Source organism: Uranotaenia lowii, chromosome 3 (assembly GCF_029784155.1).
Source record: "Uranotaenia lowii strain MFRU-FL chromosome 3, ASM2978415v1, whole genome shotgun sequence".
Taxonomy (NCBI): Eukaryota; Metazoa; Arthropoda; class Insecta; order Diptera; family Culicidae; genus Uranotaenia; species Uranotaenia lowii.
Window position 1 is genome coordinate 166253432 of NC_073693.1, and position 17080 is coordinate 166270511.

A 17080-nucleotide genomic window follows, 5' to 3' on the forward strand; every position below is an offset into this window, starting at 1 on the left:
AATATTTGCCAAACTGTTGTTTTTCGTCTAGTTAGGTTTAGGGATAATTATAATTATTTAGAAGTAAGGTTTAACTTAAACCATGGTTTAATAGATTGGACCTGAGTCGAGATTTTATTCGTATATTTTCCCGTCTCATGTCCAATCATTATTCCTTAGACGCAGTACTCTATCGTTTGAATATTGCTAGCAGCAATTTGTGTAGTTGCGGCCAAGGTTACCACGACATCGAGCATATTGTTTGGTCGTGCGAGGTCCATCTTGTCGCTAGAACGAATTTGATAGACTCCCTTCGGGCCCGAGGAAAACCACCCTATGTTCCAGTGAGAGATATGCTGGGTGTGATAGACTTGGACTACATGTTCGAAGTATACCTTTTCCTAAAAGCTATTGATCTTCGTCTATAATTTCTTTTTATCTTCATATTTCTTTATCTATCTTCTTTTTTCTTTAAAAGTGAACTAGATATAAGCACACAATTGTAATCAAACAAAACGAGTTTGGCTCCTTAAAGCCTAAAGGTATGAGCCGTTTCAAATAAAGAATTTACAAAAAAAAAAGTAAGGTTTAACAAAAAAACATAATTGTTAGATTTAAGTTGGGCGTGTGGTGTCATCAGCAGCAAGGCTGCAAGCAACATAGTTCGCAAGGTCGACATTGCATGTGGGTTGCATGCAATCTACAATAACTCGCCCAAACGAGTTACATGGAGTGAGGAAGAAGAATGTGGAGCGGAAACCCAAGAAGAAGAGTCGTTGACTCAGCCTCCTATTTCTTCCGGCGTTCGTGCGATGAAGACGTGATTGTCCAAGCTCCGTGTTGTTGAGTCTTGTGATGTTTTGAACCCACAATCGTTATTTATTTGTGCGAAGTTCTTGTGTTTGCTGTTCACCGTTTTCGTCACCGTCGCACGATTCGGCCTAGCTCGCTTGTAGCGGGCTACGTCTAACCGTAATAGGACGTTTGGCCTCTGGTTCAGAAAGGAACCATAATCGTCAAGGAGGCCCATCTCTCGGGACTCGAGACAAGCTTCTCGAGTCTCTAATTCCAAAGGAGAGCCCTTCTCAGCGCGGTCAATACGGTCTTGCCGTGGCCCGCTGATTGTGTCAAGGAAGGAAGACGCCGTTTAAACCCTTACCCGCTTGTCATCGCCTGACCAGCACCATCAAACAGCAAAAGGTAATTCACGGGAAGCGTGATTCCTCAACAAATCTCCGCCGCCATTTTGGGGACCTATTGGTATCCGGAAGTTGAACGCCGAAACGAAAGACGACCAGCAGTGAGCGCTCACCATCGTAGCATCGGTACGTACCGCAACGGTCATCGACCACAGCCCAACCCACACCCTACACACAACATTACACAGTAATAAAAAGCAAATTTCAAAAATCAGAAATTAAAGTATAAAAGCAGTTTTCTTTCCGTTTTAATAAAAAGTAATTTTTCCGTAATTTAATCCTGCTTTGTTGTTCTTGTTGTTTCGAAAACCCACAGTTTGTCTAGTAAATTTTGTAGGCGTTCCCCTCCGATTACCCAGCCGTAGGCCGACCCTGAGACCTAGTCAAAGGAGTCTTCTACGACTGAGCTCATATTATCCGGGAGTTGCTGGCCAACAAGTCTCAAGTCTTAGCTGTTCTCTGCCTTCCCTTGATTTGGGGAGCAATGCAAAACGACTCGTCCAAAGGAGTCTCATCCGAGCAAAAAAAGTCTCCCTTCAGTGTAGAGCAGTACTGACTACGCACTTGATTGAGTATACATGAAACTGTTGAAAGATTTTATTAAATCAATATTTCAACACTCCAATGCAATACAGTTCGTAGATTAAATGTATTTAATCCACAAAACAATACTTTCCCAGAACAACCGCAACTCTTTTTTCCTTTTTTATAGGAATTTAACCTATTACAAAAATTCTTCCTCGATATATGCAGTGTTTATACCATTTGGTTCATTCTTCACGGTGTGTTTCCATATCTTGTGGTCCAATCTTACTTCCTACCGCTCAAAAACGATCCCCTCTTCTCTTCTTGAGTCTGGCTTTATCAGCCGTTTCGAGGACAGCTCGAATAGCGTCGACTGTGCATCGCCCTTTTCGAAAGCTGAATTGATTGTTAGACAATCCGCCTTCGCTCTGGATACGGTTCAAGATCACCTTTTCCAGAACCTTTTCAACTTTTCAGGTGGTGCGCTACCGCTTTTTTGCCATGAGAATCCTGTAGGCATCCCCACATGGAAGGAACATTGGCATCAAGACAAAGTTTCCTTAAGCATGCCTTTTTGCTCTCTTTAAAAGCCTTTCAGAAGTTTCTTTTCGCATTTTTGAAAAGCGGCCTACGTTCGTCTCTCTCCGTTTGAGTTCGTGCTCTCCGCATGTTTCGCCTAACGCGAAGGAAGCTGGCACGCAAATTCGCGATTTGCTCGACAAAGACATTCCGATCAAATTGTTTTGTCCTTCAGCGTCGGTCATCTGCCATTACCTCTCCTCTGACTGACTGTGCACTCTTACCCACACGATAGCGGATCGCAATGTGGTCGCTATGAGTGTAGTCGTCCTCACCCTCCAATTACCTGTCCATCTGGGACTAGCAAATGTGATATCTATAAGCGATTCACGTCCCTCTCTACGGTAGCTCCTAATCTACGTTCGTCAGGTCCACATTCAGCCTTGAAAGTGCTTCTGGCGTTCGTAAGGGAGCTATCCCATTCCTGGGTCCCACGCATTGAATCCCCCGAGATAAAAACGGGGCTTCGACCTGTGATCACTTCGACTATTTTATCTATCGTAGCGCTAAATTTCCAAGGTCCAACTCGGTGGAGCGTAGTAGCACAGAGAACAGACGTACAAGCTCGAACAAAAAATCTTCAGAAAAGTGTGTAAAAATTCAAAAGCTATCAGCAGAAAAATACGTTAAAAATTGACTGGAAACAGTGCCATCTTTTGCGCCGTTCAAAAGTTACAAATCAACTCAGTTTTCGAAACGGCGTAATCGTATATCTACTCATGAATAAATTTACCAATATCTCAGTTAAACGAACGGCTTTAATTTATTGCTTGATAAATGTGATTATTAAGAGCTACTTTTAACTTGGCAAAATTTTACTTTCTTATTTCAGTACTACTGCGGCAAAAATAACTGACAATTTTTGGATCAAGCTTTCGCATTCCTTGAACGATTATCGAGGAGGTCAGAGGAGGCATCGGCTATACCCAGTCAAATAAGAGCAATTTTGCTGATCATTCTCACCCAGCAGTACTGATTCTAGGCATCTCAAGCGGGTTTCATTTACATATCACATTTGCATCCCATTGTTCAACATTTAGTACTTCTTGCAAGTTTGAAGAAAATAGCGAACTTTAGGATACATTTTTTATGCAACATGACGAATGTGTTACGAAGCTCCAACAGAAATTTTCTTGAAACATGCCTAGTAGCTCATTCGACCTGTTTAAAACTGACTCAAATTTTGTTGTTTTTTCTCAGTTTTGTTTTGACAGTTCTCTTTGGTGTATTTGGAGACATCTGGTGTCCCATCCAAAAAACAAAAATTGGTTTAAAAAGGAGGTTGGAATTTTTACACAAGTTCCGTGGGTTAGCTTGTACGTCTGTTCTCTGTGGTAGTAGCTACAGAAGAAGATTGACTTTGTCTACCACGAAGCCTTCCTCATTCGATGTGACCACTTCTTGCATGGGAAACTATCCTGTCGCCGCTATTACGGCTAGATTGGCACTATCGGTAACCCAATTTGTGCCATTCAGGGCTCTATAATAGAGGTCTGCTACTAACGCTATGTCAAGCTTCTCTTCCAGCGCCTTCTGTCGCAGAAACTGTTGTGCTTCGTTACAGTGGTTGAGGTTGATTTTGATTACTTCCAAGCCCTTGGTATCGCTGCTAGCGCCTTTTAGTAGGCAGGGCACCTTGGGTTGCCAGTTACATGGCCACCAGTGCAAATAAGACACTTCGCCGGCTTACTGCAGCTACCCGCTATGTGACCAGATTCCCCGCACCCCCAGCCTAACCCTCGTCTGTTAACTGCCTTCCAGTCAAACGACTTGTGGCCGTACTCCATGCATCGAAAGCATATCTCTGGTTGCTGGGAGATGGTTATCTGACAAACTGACCATCCCACATTTAGCCGACTGCTCTCGAGTGCTGCATTGGCTGCTACCACTGGAAGCTTCACAATTGCAACCTGTGTTCCGGATTTGGGGAGACCCTGTCTCAATCGGATCGAGATCTGATCTTCGTTAATCTTACATTGGTCGACTAGCGCTGACCTGACTTCATCTTCCGTCGTAATTTCGTCGAGGTTTTTGATATGGATGGTTACTTCGTGACATAGTGCACGCACCTCCGCCTTCTCGCCTAGATCTTCCTCCGCTAACACCTTGAAGGATGCACTCTTTGTTGCTGAACTTCGTTTCAACTCGAGGATCACCTCACCGGGACGAGTACGCCAGATCCTCCTCACGGTTTCACCTAGCCCAGCAAGCTTGTCGTCGGTCCACATCTGACGAAGCACGTCCGCGTACGTACTCTCTGGATAGCTTCACCTTTTTACTTTACGCCGCCTCGCTGCTTCTTGGGCTTGGGGTTTGTTTTCTTAGCTCTCTCCTTACGGTGTTTACGCGTCACTGTCTGCCATTCGGAGGGCTCTCCCTCGTTGGGCCTGTCGCCCTTGTCTTTCAATTGGCCAGAGTCCTGACGAACTATCGGGTCTCGGGCCCTCTTCTTTAGGGTGCCAGGTCTTGGATCACCAGGCGACCCTCGTTTCCTCTTTACACTCTTAGAGCTTCTCGGAGTAATGAGCTCATTCCTCACTGTTTAACCGAAGGAATCGATCCGTTTCGGGCGACTGACATTCGCCTTAGAGGGTTTCTCCGCCTCTGTTACTCTACTAGTAGCGCTGCCATTCAGCGCTCTCTAGGACTGCCTTGTTTGCCTCTGTAAAAAGAGCTATAGCCTTTACAAGCTTGCCCTTGACCTCCTTATGAATGTTTTGCTTGCTCAAAACTAAGCTAGTCAAAGCCTTTATTTCTGTCATCGCTTTCTTCATTGTCTTCGGCACAGGAACTTCCTCCTTCTCTGGAGAACTAACAGGCTCTCTTTCTTTTTTTTGCTATGGAACCTTCTAGAGTTTCTACCAGTTGGACAGCAAGCTGCCTAGCTGGAGATCGCCATAGACTACCACCGAACGGATAAAGTCTTGCATCCTTCTCCACACTATCCTCCTTCTTCCTCCCGTCTGAAATACGTAAAATGTCACTCGGCTCCTTAGGTCTCCCAGCAAACGAGATTTCGATTGATTGATGATTCATTAAACAAAATATCATAAAACGCTTTTTTTTTCAAAATATTTAATAAAACGATTCAAATATACACGCATCACAACTCTCCGAATGTGTTATTTAATATGATTATCAATTATTCTCTAAAAACTACCTTAGCTTAAAACCAAAACCGAACTCGTCATCATAACCGTCATCTACTTCGTCTGCTGAGTTTTTTCAATGATTTTTCCCAATCCTCTCGAAATAGGAGATAGATTTTCATCGCAGCCCTGGCGTCTTGTATGGAGTCGTGGATCCCAGTTTGAATTTCTTCTCCAAGTATAAGCTTGGACAGATTTTTGAGGCTTGGTGTCCCTATAGCTCGTATTCGGCGAGCTATCGGTCTGTGATGCGAGGTGTCCCGTATCATTCTATGGATAAAAAGGATTTTTAGAATTTTGCTTTACTTTTCAAACATGTGTTATCTTACTTTTTAGGGTGCCTAAGATTCAACACCATAAGGTCGTTCTTCAGCGCATGCCCCACTAATATACGGCCCTGTAACAGCAATCTGACCGTGTCCCGGATTGTAAGGTATTCCTGACCCGACTCCATCAGCTCCGGTCGGATTCCGCTGATTGTTGTCCGATAGTCAATCACAGTTTTCTGGGGTTTAACGTAGCTGTCCAACAAAACTTCACCGCGCTCGTTGACGATGGAAACTCGTGCCACCATATGTTCCTTGCCATGTGGCCCTACCCCCACAAATTCACAATCCAGTGCTAGGCAGTCTGTTAGATTCGATGAGAAGATTTTCGGCCGAGGCCGCGGTTTTTGGCAAGAAGTTTTCTTGCTAAATGTGTTTTCTGGAAAATAAGGATAAAAATTGAGAATCCAATTAATCAAAAAAAAAAAAAAAATTAAGGATATGAAAAGGTAATGTGGCAAAAAAGCGTTACATATTTTGAGATATCTTTCAACATTGAACTTCTGTGGACCAATCTCGATCAGTTCTAGTTCGCGATGTATATTTCAATTTCGAAACGTAGAACTTGGTTGTACCCGCATGCTAGCTAGAGTGTCCGTCCCGGGAATTCCCGGGAATTTGAAAAAATCGGCAACTCCCGATTCCCGGGAATCGTAGTTTCATTCCCGGGAATTCCCGACATGTATGGAATTCTTTCTCTGGAAAAGCCTGGAAGATGTTCTTTTTGAAAATGTAGTCATAGAAAACTGATTGAGAATATGCCGATTCCTGTGGCAGTAGAGATTTTGCAGCCATTTGGTATATTTTTTTATATTCGAAGAGTTTGAAGAGTAAGTTTGAAAAGATTATATGTATTTCCACACCGTATTCATTGAACGAAACCCCACAAAAGTTCGAAAAATATATGAAAAATTGCGTAGCAGGTAGACTGATTCTCGAAAGTAACATTCGTGCACTTGTTTCCCTTTGGCTTTGAAAGCCAGATAAATTTCAAATTTTTAAAATGAAGAATACATAGTTTTTTTTTATATGAAGAGCAACTATTTAAAGTGTTTAGAAAAACGAAAAATGGTTGGAATAATCAAACTAAAAACATATTTTTTAATCAACCCCTAATTGCATGGATGGATTCTTTATTTGACTTATTCAGGTTATTTTAGTTCTTTAGACTGTTTTTAATATATCATCGTTGAAAACAGTTTAACTTGTTTGGTTAAAATAAGTTAAAAAACATTATGAAGAGTACATTTTTTATGGGCTTGTATGCACGAAATGTTCGATAAGCTATGTATATTTGAGTCGAAGTGCATTTATTTTACAGGTTTTTTAATATTTCCCGGGATCCCGGGAATTCCCGGGAAACAGGCCACCAGATTTCCCGATTCCCGGGAAAGGGAAAATTACCGGGAAATGGACACTCTAATGCTAGCAATGACCTGGCGGGCAGCTAACTGCGATGGTGTGGGCGTATAATGTGCCATAACTTGAGCAAAATTAATGTATTCATTTGGGCAACTCCCCAGCTGTTTAATCAGTGACTCGTGGGGCTCATAGAGTTGTTCAGTTGGCAAGCATTTATTAGCAGTGGTCTTGCCTGGTTTCTCGGGGAGAGGGAGTAGAAGTGGCAAAAATGCACCCACCAAACTGGACGGATGGGGTTTGTCGGTTGTCGTGTTGGGAACAGGAGTAGACGAGTTTTGACGGGCTAATTCCAAAACATGATCTGTTCACTGGATTTTCAGAATAGGGTCTTGAAGATTGAAACCGAATGTTTGTATGAGTAGATACTAGTAAATATTGCATCTACTTCAAAAGGCTTATGTTCATAAATATCTGTAGCACATTTTTTTAAAGGCTTTACACTATTTCTTGAAGTGCAACTTCGACAATAAATTGGTTCTGAGAGATTTTAATGTCCACATATCTACTAAATTTTTATCCCGGGAATTTGAAACAGCGGTCATTTTTTCCAGGACTCTAAAATTCTCTTCCGTGGCTTAAAGTTAGGCAGTTTATAATATTGTCTGCCAAGGATTAATTGATTTTCAAGAAGTAACGCTGAGATCAAACAAAGTTATTAAATGAAATACAGAATTAACTGCATTATAATTAGTTTTTAACGAAGGATGTTATGTTTTCAGATACTATGCTTCGAAATAATTCTAGCAAGGTGCTTACCTGAATTTATAGTCAACTTGTTTATGTCCAAAACATTCTCGACATCTGCATCTGCAAACGGAAAACACAAAACACGTATTAAAATTATTTGGCGACCTTGTAAGACGGATGTTATTTGTATATTTCAAAGCTTACAAGCGTTTCCGGATTCCATATCGATGCCCATGGCGCACAAGCGAACTGTACTTCCGGTTTCAAATTAAGTCACTGTGTAGCTAGTAGCCTACTACTTTAAAAAGTTTTTCCTTAACACACTTTAAAGTTTAGGTAAATTTTTAATGAAATTCAACAGCACGTTCTTGCTGACATTTTGTATTCGTTGGTGTTGTTGTTTTTCTTCGTGTTTTTTCATTCCACGGCTTTTCAGCCCCTCTCACTTTTGCAATCAACTGTCGAGAACGTCAAAAAGAGGATATTGGAAAGAAAATGCCGCAAAAAGGCAGAATCATACACTGAGACAAATGCTAGAAAAAAAATCCAATTTCAAGCGATGCTAGCGCTACCTAATGACGAACACTATTTCGGAGGTTTCAATATCCCTTTTCAAATTTACCACTAGGTAGAGCTATCAGCACTTACGGAAAGGTTGTTGTATCGGATATCATGGACTTGGATTTTCGGTAAAATGGGAACACCCGCAAAAAAGTTCAAAAAAGCACATAAATATAAAAGCTCATATGTTTGCCCAAAAAAGCTAAGACGGAAAAGAAAAGAAGAAGTAAACTCTAGACAGTTTTCGCGGCGAGGAAAAAAACGTCAATAGGGACCGTTCAAATATTACGTAACGCAATTTTGGAGCATTTTCAACCTCCCATATCCTCCATACGTAACACATTCGTCACTAAATTTTTAAGCAAAATTCACAAAGCGTCACTGAAAATCCAAAATATCCAAACTTGAGAACTTTTCCCCGCCAACCCGAATGAAACTCCCTCCCTACAGGTTTGGCTATTGGAGGCATAACCCAAAGTTAAGCTCTTAACAGAGAACTCATCCCCCAAAATCTGATACCGCAATAAAATGGAAATCAAAATAAAAAAAAATTACAGCAGGGACGGGAATCACACCCATACCTTCAATGGCTCTGCGATTACCATCTCATTATGCTAACCGCTCATCCACCGGAGAGTTGTTGAGAAAGGTAGCTACATCATCGTATATGCGAGACTTCCTGCGAATGAAGCGGGAATAAAAGTTATCCCCAAAAAAAAAAACAGTTCTTCGCTTTGAACTGTTGAACTTTGAACCCCTCAAACCTAAATCTGCCACGATGGAGGTAAAACAACACTAATCTAAATCTCAATATCTCGGAAACGCGTCAGTCAGCGAAACTTTTTTGTAGGGAAATGAATCCAACTGAATTTCAAAAATATTTTTCAACTTTGATGGGCCATAACTTTCATAATACTCAAAAGAACGACTTCAAACCTGTTGAGTTGTGTTATTCGAATTAAAATGTTATTATTTCACTGAATCAATAACTGCAATTCTCTTTTAAAAAAGTCATGCATTAAAGGAAAGGGTTAAGTTTGGATATTTTCGAGGTTCAGTGTAACGAACTGCTATACCTCCTTCCCCCTAAAAGCGTTACGTAATATTTGAATGGTCCCAATAAACAGTTTCAATTCAAGATGTTAAATGAAAGTATTTGCTCAAGTTTATACAAAGTTTTTCCAGTACTACAAAATAAGGTTTGTCTTTGATGCCATTAGATTATTCGTTATGATGCGAAGTTAATAATTATGTTCATCTTTCCTTTTCCGCTTCAGTTGGAAGTGACACCCGTTTCCGATCATGAAATCTCCCACTTGTCGATTCAGCTGGAGCAGCTCAACTCGGTCACCATCATCTACGAAACGATGTTCTTCAAGCTGGACCGGCTTCTGAGACATGAAACGGTGCCGAAATTTTGGCGCAACTTCGAAAGCTCCGGTGAGGCGGATGGCGACATCCGAACAGCTGGCCAGGCCGATTGCAACCGAAAGTTTTTCCGCTTCCAGCAAGCGGTCCGAGAACTGTACGAAGACTTTGGACGCTACCACCTGCAGCTGAAGAGGTTGGAAAAGTTTCGCCAGGGTGTCCCGTTACCGGTCGATATCGTCAAAAAACCATCCGATATGAGCGAGTTCTTTCGGATGTTCCGGTGCGCATTGCTCTCCCAATTGCCAACTGATTTCAACGAATTGGTTTACGAGTTTTACTCGATAGCGTTTAAAGTATTCGCTTTGAGCCATGCCGAGAGTGGTGAGTTTGACGTAAAATATGTACTAATCGCCTAGATCTTTGACGCTTTATCAAATGCCTTGTAAAACTACTGCGGGTGCTACGCAGAACTTTTACTTTCATAGTTCGTTTGTTTGAAACGGATAGGAGCTTATCGCTAGTTTTATATTTGAAGATAATAATGAACACTTACTCGCATTTCAATTCTTTCCCAGATGACTTCATGGATGTGCCAGACGCATTCCAGTGCTCAGCCTGTGGCCTGGAATCCAACAGTTGCCAATGCCAAAGCTTAGCAAATGCCTTCACCAGTACAAATCGTCATCTGACGGCGATGGGTCTGCTGGATAAGATTGCTGGCTTCACTCTTACCACACTCATTCAAGAACGGATCGATGCCAAGATAGCAGAAACTAAGGAAAATTTTTCCGTTTCCCATTTAGAAGCGCTTGAACGTTGGTTGAGCACGGTGGTACTGCAATGGTTGACCCGCATCTACAATCGTGGATCGCTGACGATTCCACCAGCGCAAAAGAAAATTGAACAAGCCATCAAAAATTTTCAAACCAAACTAAGTTTTTACTTGTACGAGAACTACGCCAATACAATTATCGACCAATTTTTCGTGATAATTATAGACTTTCCCATGTCTCAAGCAGCAATCGATGATTTGAAAACTTGTCTGGAAAAGATAGATTTGCGAAGTCATTTGGTGAAAACCGTAAAACATACGTTGGAGAGTAAACTATTGCATCCGGGGGTTGATACTCCGGATATTCTAACCGGATATGTAGCAGCTATCAAGGCACTAAGACATCTCGACTCGACAGGAGTTTTGCTGCAAACGATCACAGAACCTGTAAAAGAATACCTCCGAGGTCGACCCGATACGGTACGCTGCGTAGTTACAGGTTTGACCGAAGAAGGTTGTTCAGACCTGTCGGAGGAGTTGGCTAAAAGTGAACATATCAAAACGAAAGACAATGTAAACGAAAAGTTAGATCAAACAGATTGGGAAAATTGGAATCCTGATCCGGTTAATGCTGACGCTATCGTGATCAAAGATACGCGTTCCGGTCGACCGTCGGATATTATTTCTATGGTTGTAGACATTTATGGCAGTAAGGAGTTGTTTGTAAACGAATATCGCAATCTCCTGGCCGAAAGATTATTGTCACAGTTGGATGCAAATCCCGAGAAAGAAATTCGTAATTTAGAACTTTTGAAACTGCGTTTTGGTGAAACGATGCTGCACAGCTGTGAAGTAATGCTGAAAGACATCACCGACTCGAAACGTATTAACTCTCATATCCTATCAACTGAATCGGGTTTCCCTATGGAACGACCTTTCGATATGACAGCCTTGATAGTTTCTTCGCAGTTTTGGCCAACTTTTAAAAAAGAAACGATGGACCTGCCGCCCGTAATAAAGGACATGTTCGATCATTACACCAAGGCTTTCGAGGTGTACAAAGGTAACAGAACGCTTCATTGGACTCCTTTGAATGGAAAAGTCATAATCGAGCTAGAATTGGATGGAAAAACAACAGAAATGCAAGTAACTCCGGCTCAAGCCACCATCGCTATTTACTTCAGCGAGCAACAGGAATGGGAGTTAGAAAAACTAGGCCAAAAGATGAACATGCCACCATCGGTATTGCGAAAGCGATTAGTATTTTGGCAAACGCAAGGACTGATACGTGAAACGCGAGAAAATCTATTCATTCTTAACGACCGCAGCAGTAAAGCGGAAGCAACTGAAGAGTTACAAGCCCCAGCACCGGATATATGTGAGGATGAAGAAGCTGAAAGTGCGATGGAATCGGCCAGCGATCAACGAGAGGAAGAGCTGCAAGTTTTCTGGTCCTACATTGAAGCCATGTTGACAAACTTAGATTCTCTTCCATTGGATCGTATTCATCAGATGTTAAAGATGTTTGCTTCCCAGGTTGATTTCTCGCAGGAAGAACTCAAAAACATTTTGCAGCGAAAAGTAAGAGAACATAAATTAGTATATGCTGGCGGAGTTTATCAGCTGCCAAAAGCTTAATGTTCAGAAATATAACTTTCATATTTCAAAAAACCCTTTCGTAAATTGACACAGTGAAATATCACTTCTCGCTTTATAAGGCGTATTATTTAGCTTAAAATATATTACCATCAACTATTCTAATAACGTAAGTATATAAATTTACAAATAAGAATCAAATCTAGTTTTGCGGAAGCGGGTCAACCTCCCTCAAACTATTATCTTCGTTCTCCAAATCACCTTCGTGGGTGGTGGTAGCTCCGCTTACTTGCATTGGTACTGTGCTTTCTGCGGCAGTCGAATTTTTTAGCGCATCAATCGATGCCAGCTTCGCCTGCACAATTCGGAGTGATGCTTCCAAACTTTGTATCTTTTCCTCGTAGCGGACAAATTTGTGCTCGCATTGAACAGTAAAAGTATTAAGGAAATCCACTGTGTTCAGTACAAAGTGATTGATAAAAGCGATAATTCGTTTTTGGTTAGTTGGGGGTAACTGAAACAAAAAATTGTTAATTTATTAACATTAGGAGAGGGTATAAATTTAATTTAAGGAAGATAAAATAAAATGTTTAAGATCTTATGTACCCGCATTCATCGTAAAAACGAATAATTACCTCATGTTTTTCGAGTCCTAGAGTTTCCATTTTTCTAATATTAGTTTTTTTAATACATTAATCTAAAATACTACAATTTATTGGTCAAAGGTTAAAACTGTTCCGCAATCTAGCAAAAGATTCCGATATAAAAAAAACTGATAAATTTATTTGATATTTCGGATCTTTTCGGATGAGTGATGTTTTGTTTTGATCAAACGTTAGATTAAGACCAAGACGATTGGTCCAGATTGGTCAAGATGTGCACGCAAGCATATAAAAACTCAACAAACTAAAATTTGTTCCGGCAAAGTTAACAACATAGTTAAATACTATTCAATAAATTTTTATTTGTTAACCCGCCCGAAACAAACTAATTGAAATCCCTCTGTTGTCACATAAACTTTATTCATTTCCCGGTTCGGGATTTTAGAAAAAATCAAAGGGAGTGGGGGTGAGAAAAGAAAAATTGATATTTGTTCCGAAACAAATGGTTAATAAGGGCTTTATTATAAAGCTTTTTGTTTGATTAATTTTAGCAGGTTTAACTGACTTATTTTAACTTTATGTCTTTAATTTTTTTTACAGTATTTAAATTGACGAATATCATGGGGACTGATTCAACACATGAAAAAATGATTTAAATCTAATCAAAAAGTCATAAGCATCATAATGGATTTACGATTTATAGAATTTCAATATTTTGTTATTAGCGTGTAATTGTTTTCCCTCGCATTTCGGATTTTGTTCGTCGGCGCTTAGCGACTCCGTAGAAATTGTTTGTACAACATTAAATTTAACTTATTTAGAAAATATCTAATAATACAAGCTTATAATCCACACAAACTGCAACCATGGTGGAGAGAATTGAAGATCTGAATCTACCGAACGCGGTCGTGACCCGTCTGATGAAGGAAGCGCTACCGTCTGACATAAAAATATCAAACGAATGTCGAACGGCACTGGCTAGGGCAACTTCCGTGTTTGTGCTGTATCTGACCGCGGCGGCAACCAGCGAGGCCGAGTCGAAGAAAATGAAAACGCTTACATCGGAACACGTATTTGCCGGTCTGAAGGACATCGAATTTGACAGCTTTATTAAACCTCTCAAGGATGATTTGGAAAGTAAGCAAAGGGTTTGGGATAACCGCTTGAAAATTTTTAAGTTATTTTCTAAAATTTCTAGTATAATTTTGTATAGGAAAATTACTTGTACACGTAAAACTCTTGTACACGTAAAACACTTGTTCAAAGAAATGAAGAAATCTGCAAAGGCTATTTCTGTATGTAACCAATTTTATTTTTCATCAATTTGCAGATTACCGGAAAGCCGTGAAAAGCAAAAAGGAAGGCAAAGACAAGAAAACTGATAAAACAGAAACCGAAGAAGCTATGGAAGAAGACCCTTTAGTTGAGAAATGAAATACCAGCTTAATTTGCTAATAAAAATCAATCACTTTTAAAAGAGGTTTTTTTTAAATCTAGATTCCATTATGCTCATAAAATGTGCCGAAGTAAAAGCAGAATGAATTTCTTGCTGTTGTTTTGTATTGAACGTTTTATGTTTTATATTACATTGAAAGAAGAGCTTTCATTGGGAAACATGTCTAATTATTGTTTTATTCTGCCGTATCCGCCCGATTGATTGTTTTATTCCGTCTCATGATGTCTTTCTTGCTAATCACCATTGATAGTGTAAGTTTGTCCATAAGTGATCTTAAGAGTCAATCTTGATTTAGTTACGATGATGCGAAAATAAATCTTTTCATTTGCGGGAATACATTGTGGTTAAATTATCAAATTATAAGGTTTTTCTTGAATATCATAAACTAAAAACGTCGCGGGAACGAAATTTGATTAATGGAACGGCTTTTAAAGGAAGACTAGTGTAAAGGCACAGGCAGGAATCTGGAATGTTAAAGAACGTACGACGAACCCAGTATCCAGAAGGTTCCGAAGGCTGGACGGACACGCGGGGCAGGTCATGTTGCGAGAATTCCCTAGGCTAGCGAATGTGAGATGCCCTAAGAATTCGGTTGCCATGGACCGCGTGAATTGGAGGAATGTTCATCAAGTTATGTCGTGACACGGTATATTATGAAAATGAAATAAAATGATAAGCACCTGCAATTGAAAAAAAACAAACACAAGAGTAAGAAGTTGTTTTGATTTTATTAAATTAGCTTCTGGTGACTAATTGTTAATTTTTTAAACAAGTAGTTTTGAATACATAAGTAGGTTATCAGTTTAATCTGGGATTTTGTTTAAGTTTTTTTTGATTAAGTTTTAAAGACTTGATGACAATCGAAAATAAATCAAATGCAGTTGTCGGTTCACTTACGTTTTCGTCGAAAACTTTTAATGTCTAGATGGTAGCAAAATTGTAGCTATAATTTATGAGATTTGATTTATTATTAGAGTGTAAATAATAAAATTGTAGCACTCTTTTGTGTAGTTATGAAGGACTGAAGACCTACGTTAGTCGCTAATAATGCATTCACAAACAGTTGTAGATGCTTAGATATGATCTAATACTCTCTTTCAGTTATATACTCGATTATTCTCGATGCTTTAGCATGCGCATCAGTTAACGGATAAGTAAAATTGGCTTTGTTATATTGATAACATCATACGTAAATAAGCCTATTCAGCCTCATCATAATTAAGATAAATTTCATGTACGCCGTATTAGTCTTCATCCTCGTCAATTTCTGCCTCGGCATCGTAGACTTCGATGATATCTTCAATAATTTCCCAGTGCTTTTCACGACTCAGATCCTTACAGAATACCTGAAAAAATGATAACCTCAGAAGATGTACTCGAATTATGAAAGAAAGTTTTGCACTTACGTTATACCAAGCATTAACTTCGTCAATCTCATCGTTGAGTGGAACTTGAACGCCATAAGTTTGAAACGCGAGAGCCAAACAACAAACCGCCACATGATCCGGTTTATGGTCTAAGATTTTGGGACTGTGGTGGAAATCCTGAAGATAAGAAGCCGCCGTTTTAGCCACTGGTAAGGCATTCCATTCTTTGACGCCGAACCAATCCTGAAGAGATTTCATGTAGTGCAGCATGTACTTATGCGGATGAACAGTCGTCATATCGAACTTCAAGATTCTGGTTATGAACAATTCAGCTTGCACTATGGTATCTCGCATGGACCAGTATTCATCGGTCAGCTCCAGTGGTGGTGCTCCGCGGTTGATCGTACTATGGGAGACGTTAATAACGTCACGTATTTTGACGGGATCGTCCTTAATTTTGCCCGCAAGGTAGAGACAGGATGAAGCAATCATCTAAAAGGAGAAAGCAACAAATCAACGTAAAGCTAAAACCTGAATTCTTGGAAATAATATTTTTTTTGTTCTATTTAATGAGTAATGAAAGAAAATTACTCAATAACCTAAAAAATTAAAAAAAGGATTTCAACTAAATAAGTAAACTACTTACATATGGATCGTACTCTGTTTCGCTCGCTTCTCTGAAAAACCGATGAAACAGAATCGCCGCCATTGCCGACGTAAGTGGTTTCATATTGAGTTTGATGGAACATTCGAAAAGGAATCTTTCCGGCATTCCTTTTAGCGACTTTTTCCTGAATGAATATAAATAAAACTTAGCTAGAGATGGCAGAACATCTTTTAATACTATACCACTTACTTGTAATTGACTGTTTTGGAATGCAGATTGGGAGCCGAAGAATCCTTCTTGAAAGAAATCACATTATCCGAAGGATCACGCATCATTTTGAGCTAGAAATATAGAAAAATGTTTTATTTAACTAAGTTGGAGGTATTTAGAAAGTTTTATTAGCACCTAAGTCAATACAAATTGTTGAATACTATACAGGCGATATTACGACGCTTCAGACTTAACCGAACCTAACCGAACGAGAGCTGCATAAGCTATGAAAAAAAAACTGAAAAGCATGCATAGGTAATAAACCAGAAAGAAGTCAAACGTGTATTTATGTGAAAATAGATAGGTGATGCAGGGGTACATTGGTTTCTAAGCCTTGATTGATGTACTTTTTTTGTTTTGCACAAGTTGAGAGAATATGCATATTGCTCCATGGAGAATCTTTCTGACTCAGAAATAGGAGAAATAGAGGTAGACTCAAAAAAAAAAAAAATCTACATATATATAACCAATCAAAGCAATCGAAAGATTTCTTTTACTTATCTCAATCACGGTCCTACATTGAAAAGTTTCGATTAGTTAGGGAGCTTTTGGATATGTCCTAACTCCAAAAAAGTCAGAAATTTACGTGGCATCGCGGGGACCATTTGGTTT

General features: G+C 39.8%; 5 protein-coding genes across 5 annotated transcripts; 2 read left to right on the plus strand and 3 right to left on the minus strand.

Annotated features, from left to right (window-relative positions):
- Window positions 1-5371: 5371 nt before the first annotated feature.
- Window positions 5372-8297, minus strand: LOC129756727 (RNA exonuclease 4). Its single transcript, XM_055753722.1, has 4 exons — window positions 8071-8297; window positions 7936-7986; window positions 5761-6136; window positions 5372-5701 (listed from the first exon to the last, which is right to left on the minus strand). The coding sequence occupies exons 1-4, from the start codon at window positions 8099-8101 to the stop codon at window positions 5482-5484; spliced, it is 678 nt and encodes a 225-aa protein (XP_055609697.1). The 5' UTR covers window positions 8102-8297; the 3' UTR covers window positions 5372-5481.
- Window positions 8298-9290: 993 nt separating this feature from the next.
- LOC129751821 (anaphase-promoting complex subunit 2) lies at window positions 9291-12208 on the plus strand. Its single transcript, XM_055747551.1, has 3 exons — window positions 9291-9626; window positions 9705-10179; window positions 10374-12208. Exons 1-3 carry the CDS (start codon window positions 9567-9569, stop codon window positions 12206-12208), a joined length of 2370 nt encoding a protein of 789 aa, XP_055603526.1. The 5' UTR covers window positions 9291-9566.
- On the minus strand, window positions 9561-12989 carry LOC129751822 (WASH complex subunit 3). Its single transcript, XM_055747552.1, has 2 exons — window positions 12802-12989; window positions 9561-12680 (listed from the first exon to the last, which is right to left on the minus strand). Exons 1-2 carry the CDS (start codon window positions 12829-12831, stop codon window positions 12369-12371), a joined length of 342 nt encoding a protein of 113 aa, XP_055603527.1. The 5' UTR covers window positions 12832-12989; the 3' UTR covers window positions 9561-12368.
- Window positions 12990-13493: 504 nt separating this feature from the next.
- Window positions 13494-14245, plus strand: LOC129754435 (DNA polymerase epsilon subunit 3). The gene is made up of 2 exons (XM_055750502.1): window positions 13494-13905; window positions 14099-14245. The coding sequence occupies exons 1-2, from the start codon at window positions 13635-13637 to the stop codon at window positions 14200-14202; spliced, it is 375 nt and encodes a 124-aa protein (XP_055606477.1). The 5' UTR covers window positions 13494-13634; the 3' UTR covers window positions 14203-14245.
- A 688-nt stretch (window positions 14246-14933) lies between these two features.
- Window positions 14934-16760, minus strand: LOC129754434 (cyclin-Q). Its single transcript, XM_055750501.1, has 5 exons — window positions 16604-16760; window positions 16448-16539; window positions 16238-16382; window positions 15631-16083; window positions 14934-15570 (listed from the first exon to the last, which is right to left on the minus strand). Exons 2-5 carry the CDS (start codon window positions 16531-16533, stop codon window positions 15469-15471), a joined length of 786 nt encoding a protein of 261 aa, XP_055606476.1. The 5' UTR covers window positions 16534-16539; window positions 16604-16760; the 3' UTR covers window positions 14934-15468.
- Window positions 16761-17080: the final 320 nt, after the last annotated feature.

Excerpts from the sequence above, each read along its gene's own strand:
- LOC129756727 (XM_055753722.1), bottom strand. The coding sequence starts at position 8,101 with ATGGGCATCGATATGGAATCCGGAAACGCTT. Across the intron at positions 7,987-8,070 it reads TATGGAATCCGGAAACGCTT|ATGCAGATGTCGAGAATGTT; the intron begins GTAAGCTTTGAA and ends TTCCGTTTGCAG. Across the intron at positions 5,702-5,760 it reads AATCTTAGGCACCCTAAAAA|AATGATACGGGACACCTCGC; the intron begins GTAAGATAACAC and ends TTTTATCCATAG.
- LOC129751821 (XM_055747551.1), top strand. The coding sequence starts at position 9,567 with ATGTTAAATGAAAGTATTTGCTCAAGTTTATACAAAGTTTTTCCAGTA. Across the intron at positions 9,627-9,704 it reads TTCCAGTACTACAAAATAAG|TTGGAAGTGACACCCGTTTC; the intron begins GTTTGTCTTTGA and ends TTTCCGCTTCAG. Across the intron at positions 10,180-10,373 it reads TTTGAGCCATGCCGAGAGTG|ATGACTTCATGGATGTGCCA; the intron begins GTGAGTTTGACG and ends ATTCTTTCCCAG.
- LOC129751822 (XM_055747552.1), bottom strand. The coding sequence starts at position 12,831 with ATGGAAACTCTAGGACTCGAAAAACATGAG. Across the intron at positions 12,681-12,801 it reads TAGGACTCGAAAAACATGAG|TTACCCCCAACTAACCAAAA; the intron begins GTAATTATTCGT and ends TTTTTGTTTCAG.
- LOC129754435 (XM_055750502.1), top strand. The coding sequence starts at position 13,635 with ATGGTGGAGAGAATTGAAGATCTGAATCTACCGAACGCGGTCGTGACC. Across the intron at positions 13,906-14,098 it reads TCTCAAGGATGATTTGGAAA|ATTACCGGAAAGCCGTGAAA; the intron begins GTAAGCAAAGGG and ends ATCAATTTGCAG.
- LOC129754434 (XM_055750501.1), bottom strand. The coding sequence starts at position 16,533 with ATGATGCGTGATCCTTCGGATAATGTGATTTCTTTCAAGAAGGATTCT. Across the intron at positions 16,383-16,447 it reads TCCAAAACAGTCAATTACAA|GAAAAAGTCGCTAAAAGGAA; the intron begins GTAAGTGGTATA and ends ATATTCATTCAG. Across the intron at positions 16,084-16,237 it reads AAACAGAGTACGATCCATAT|ATGATTGCTTCATCCTGTCT; the intron begins GTAAGTAGTTTA and ends TTCTCCTTTTAG.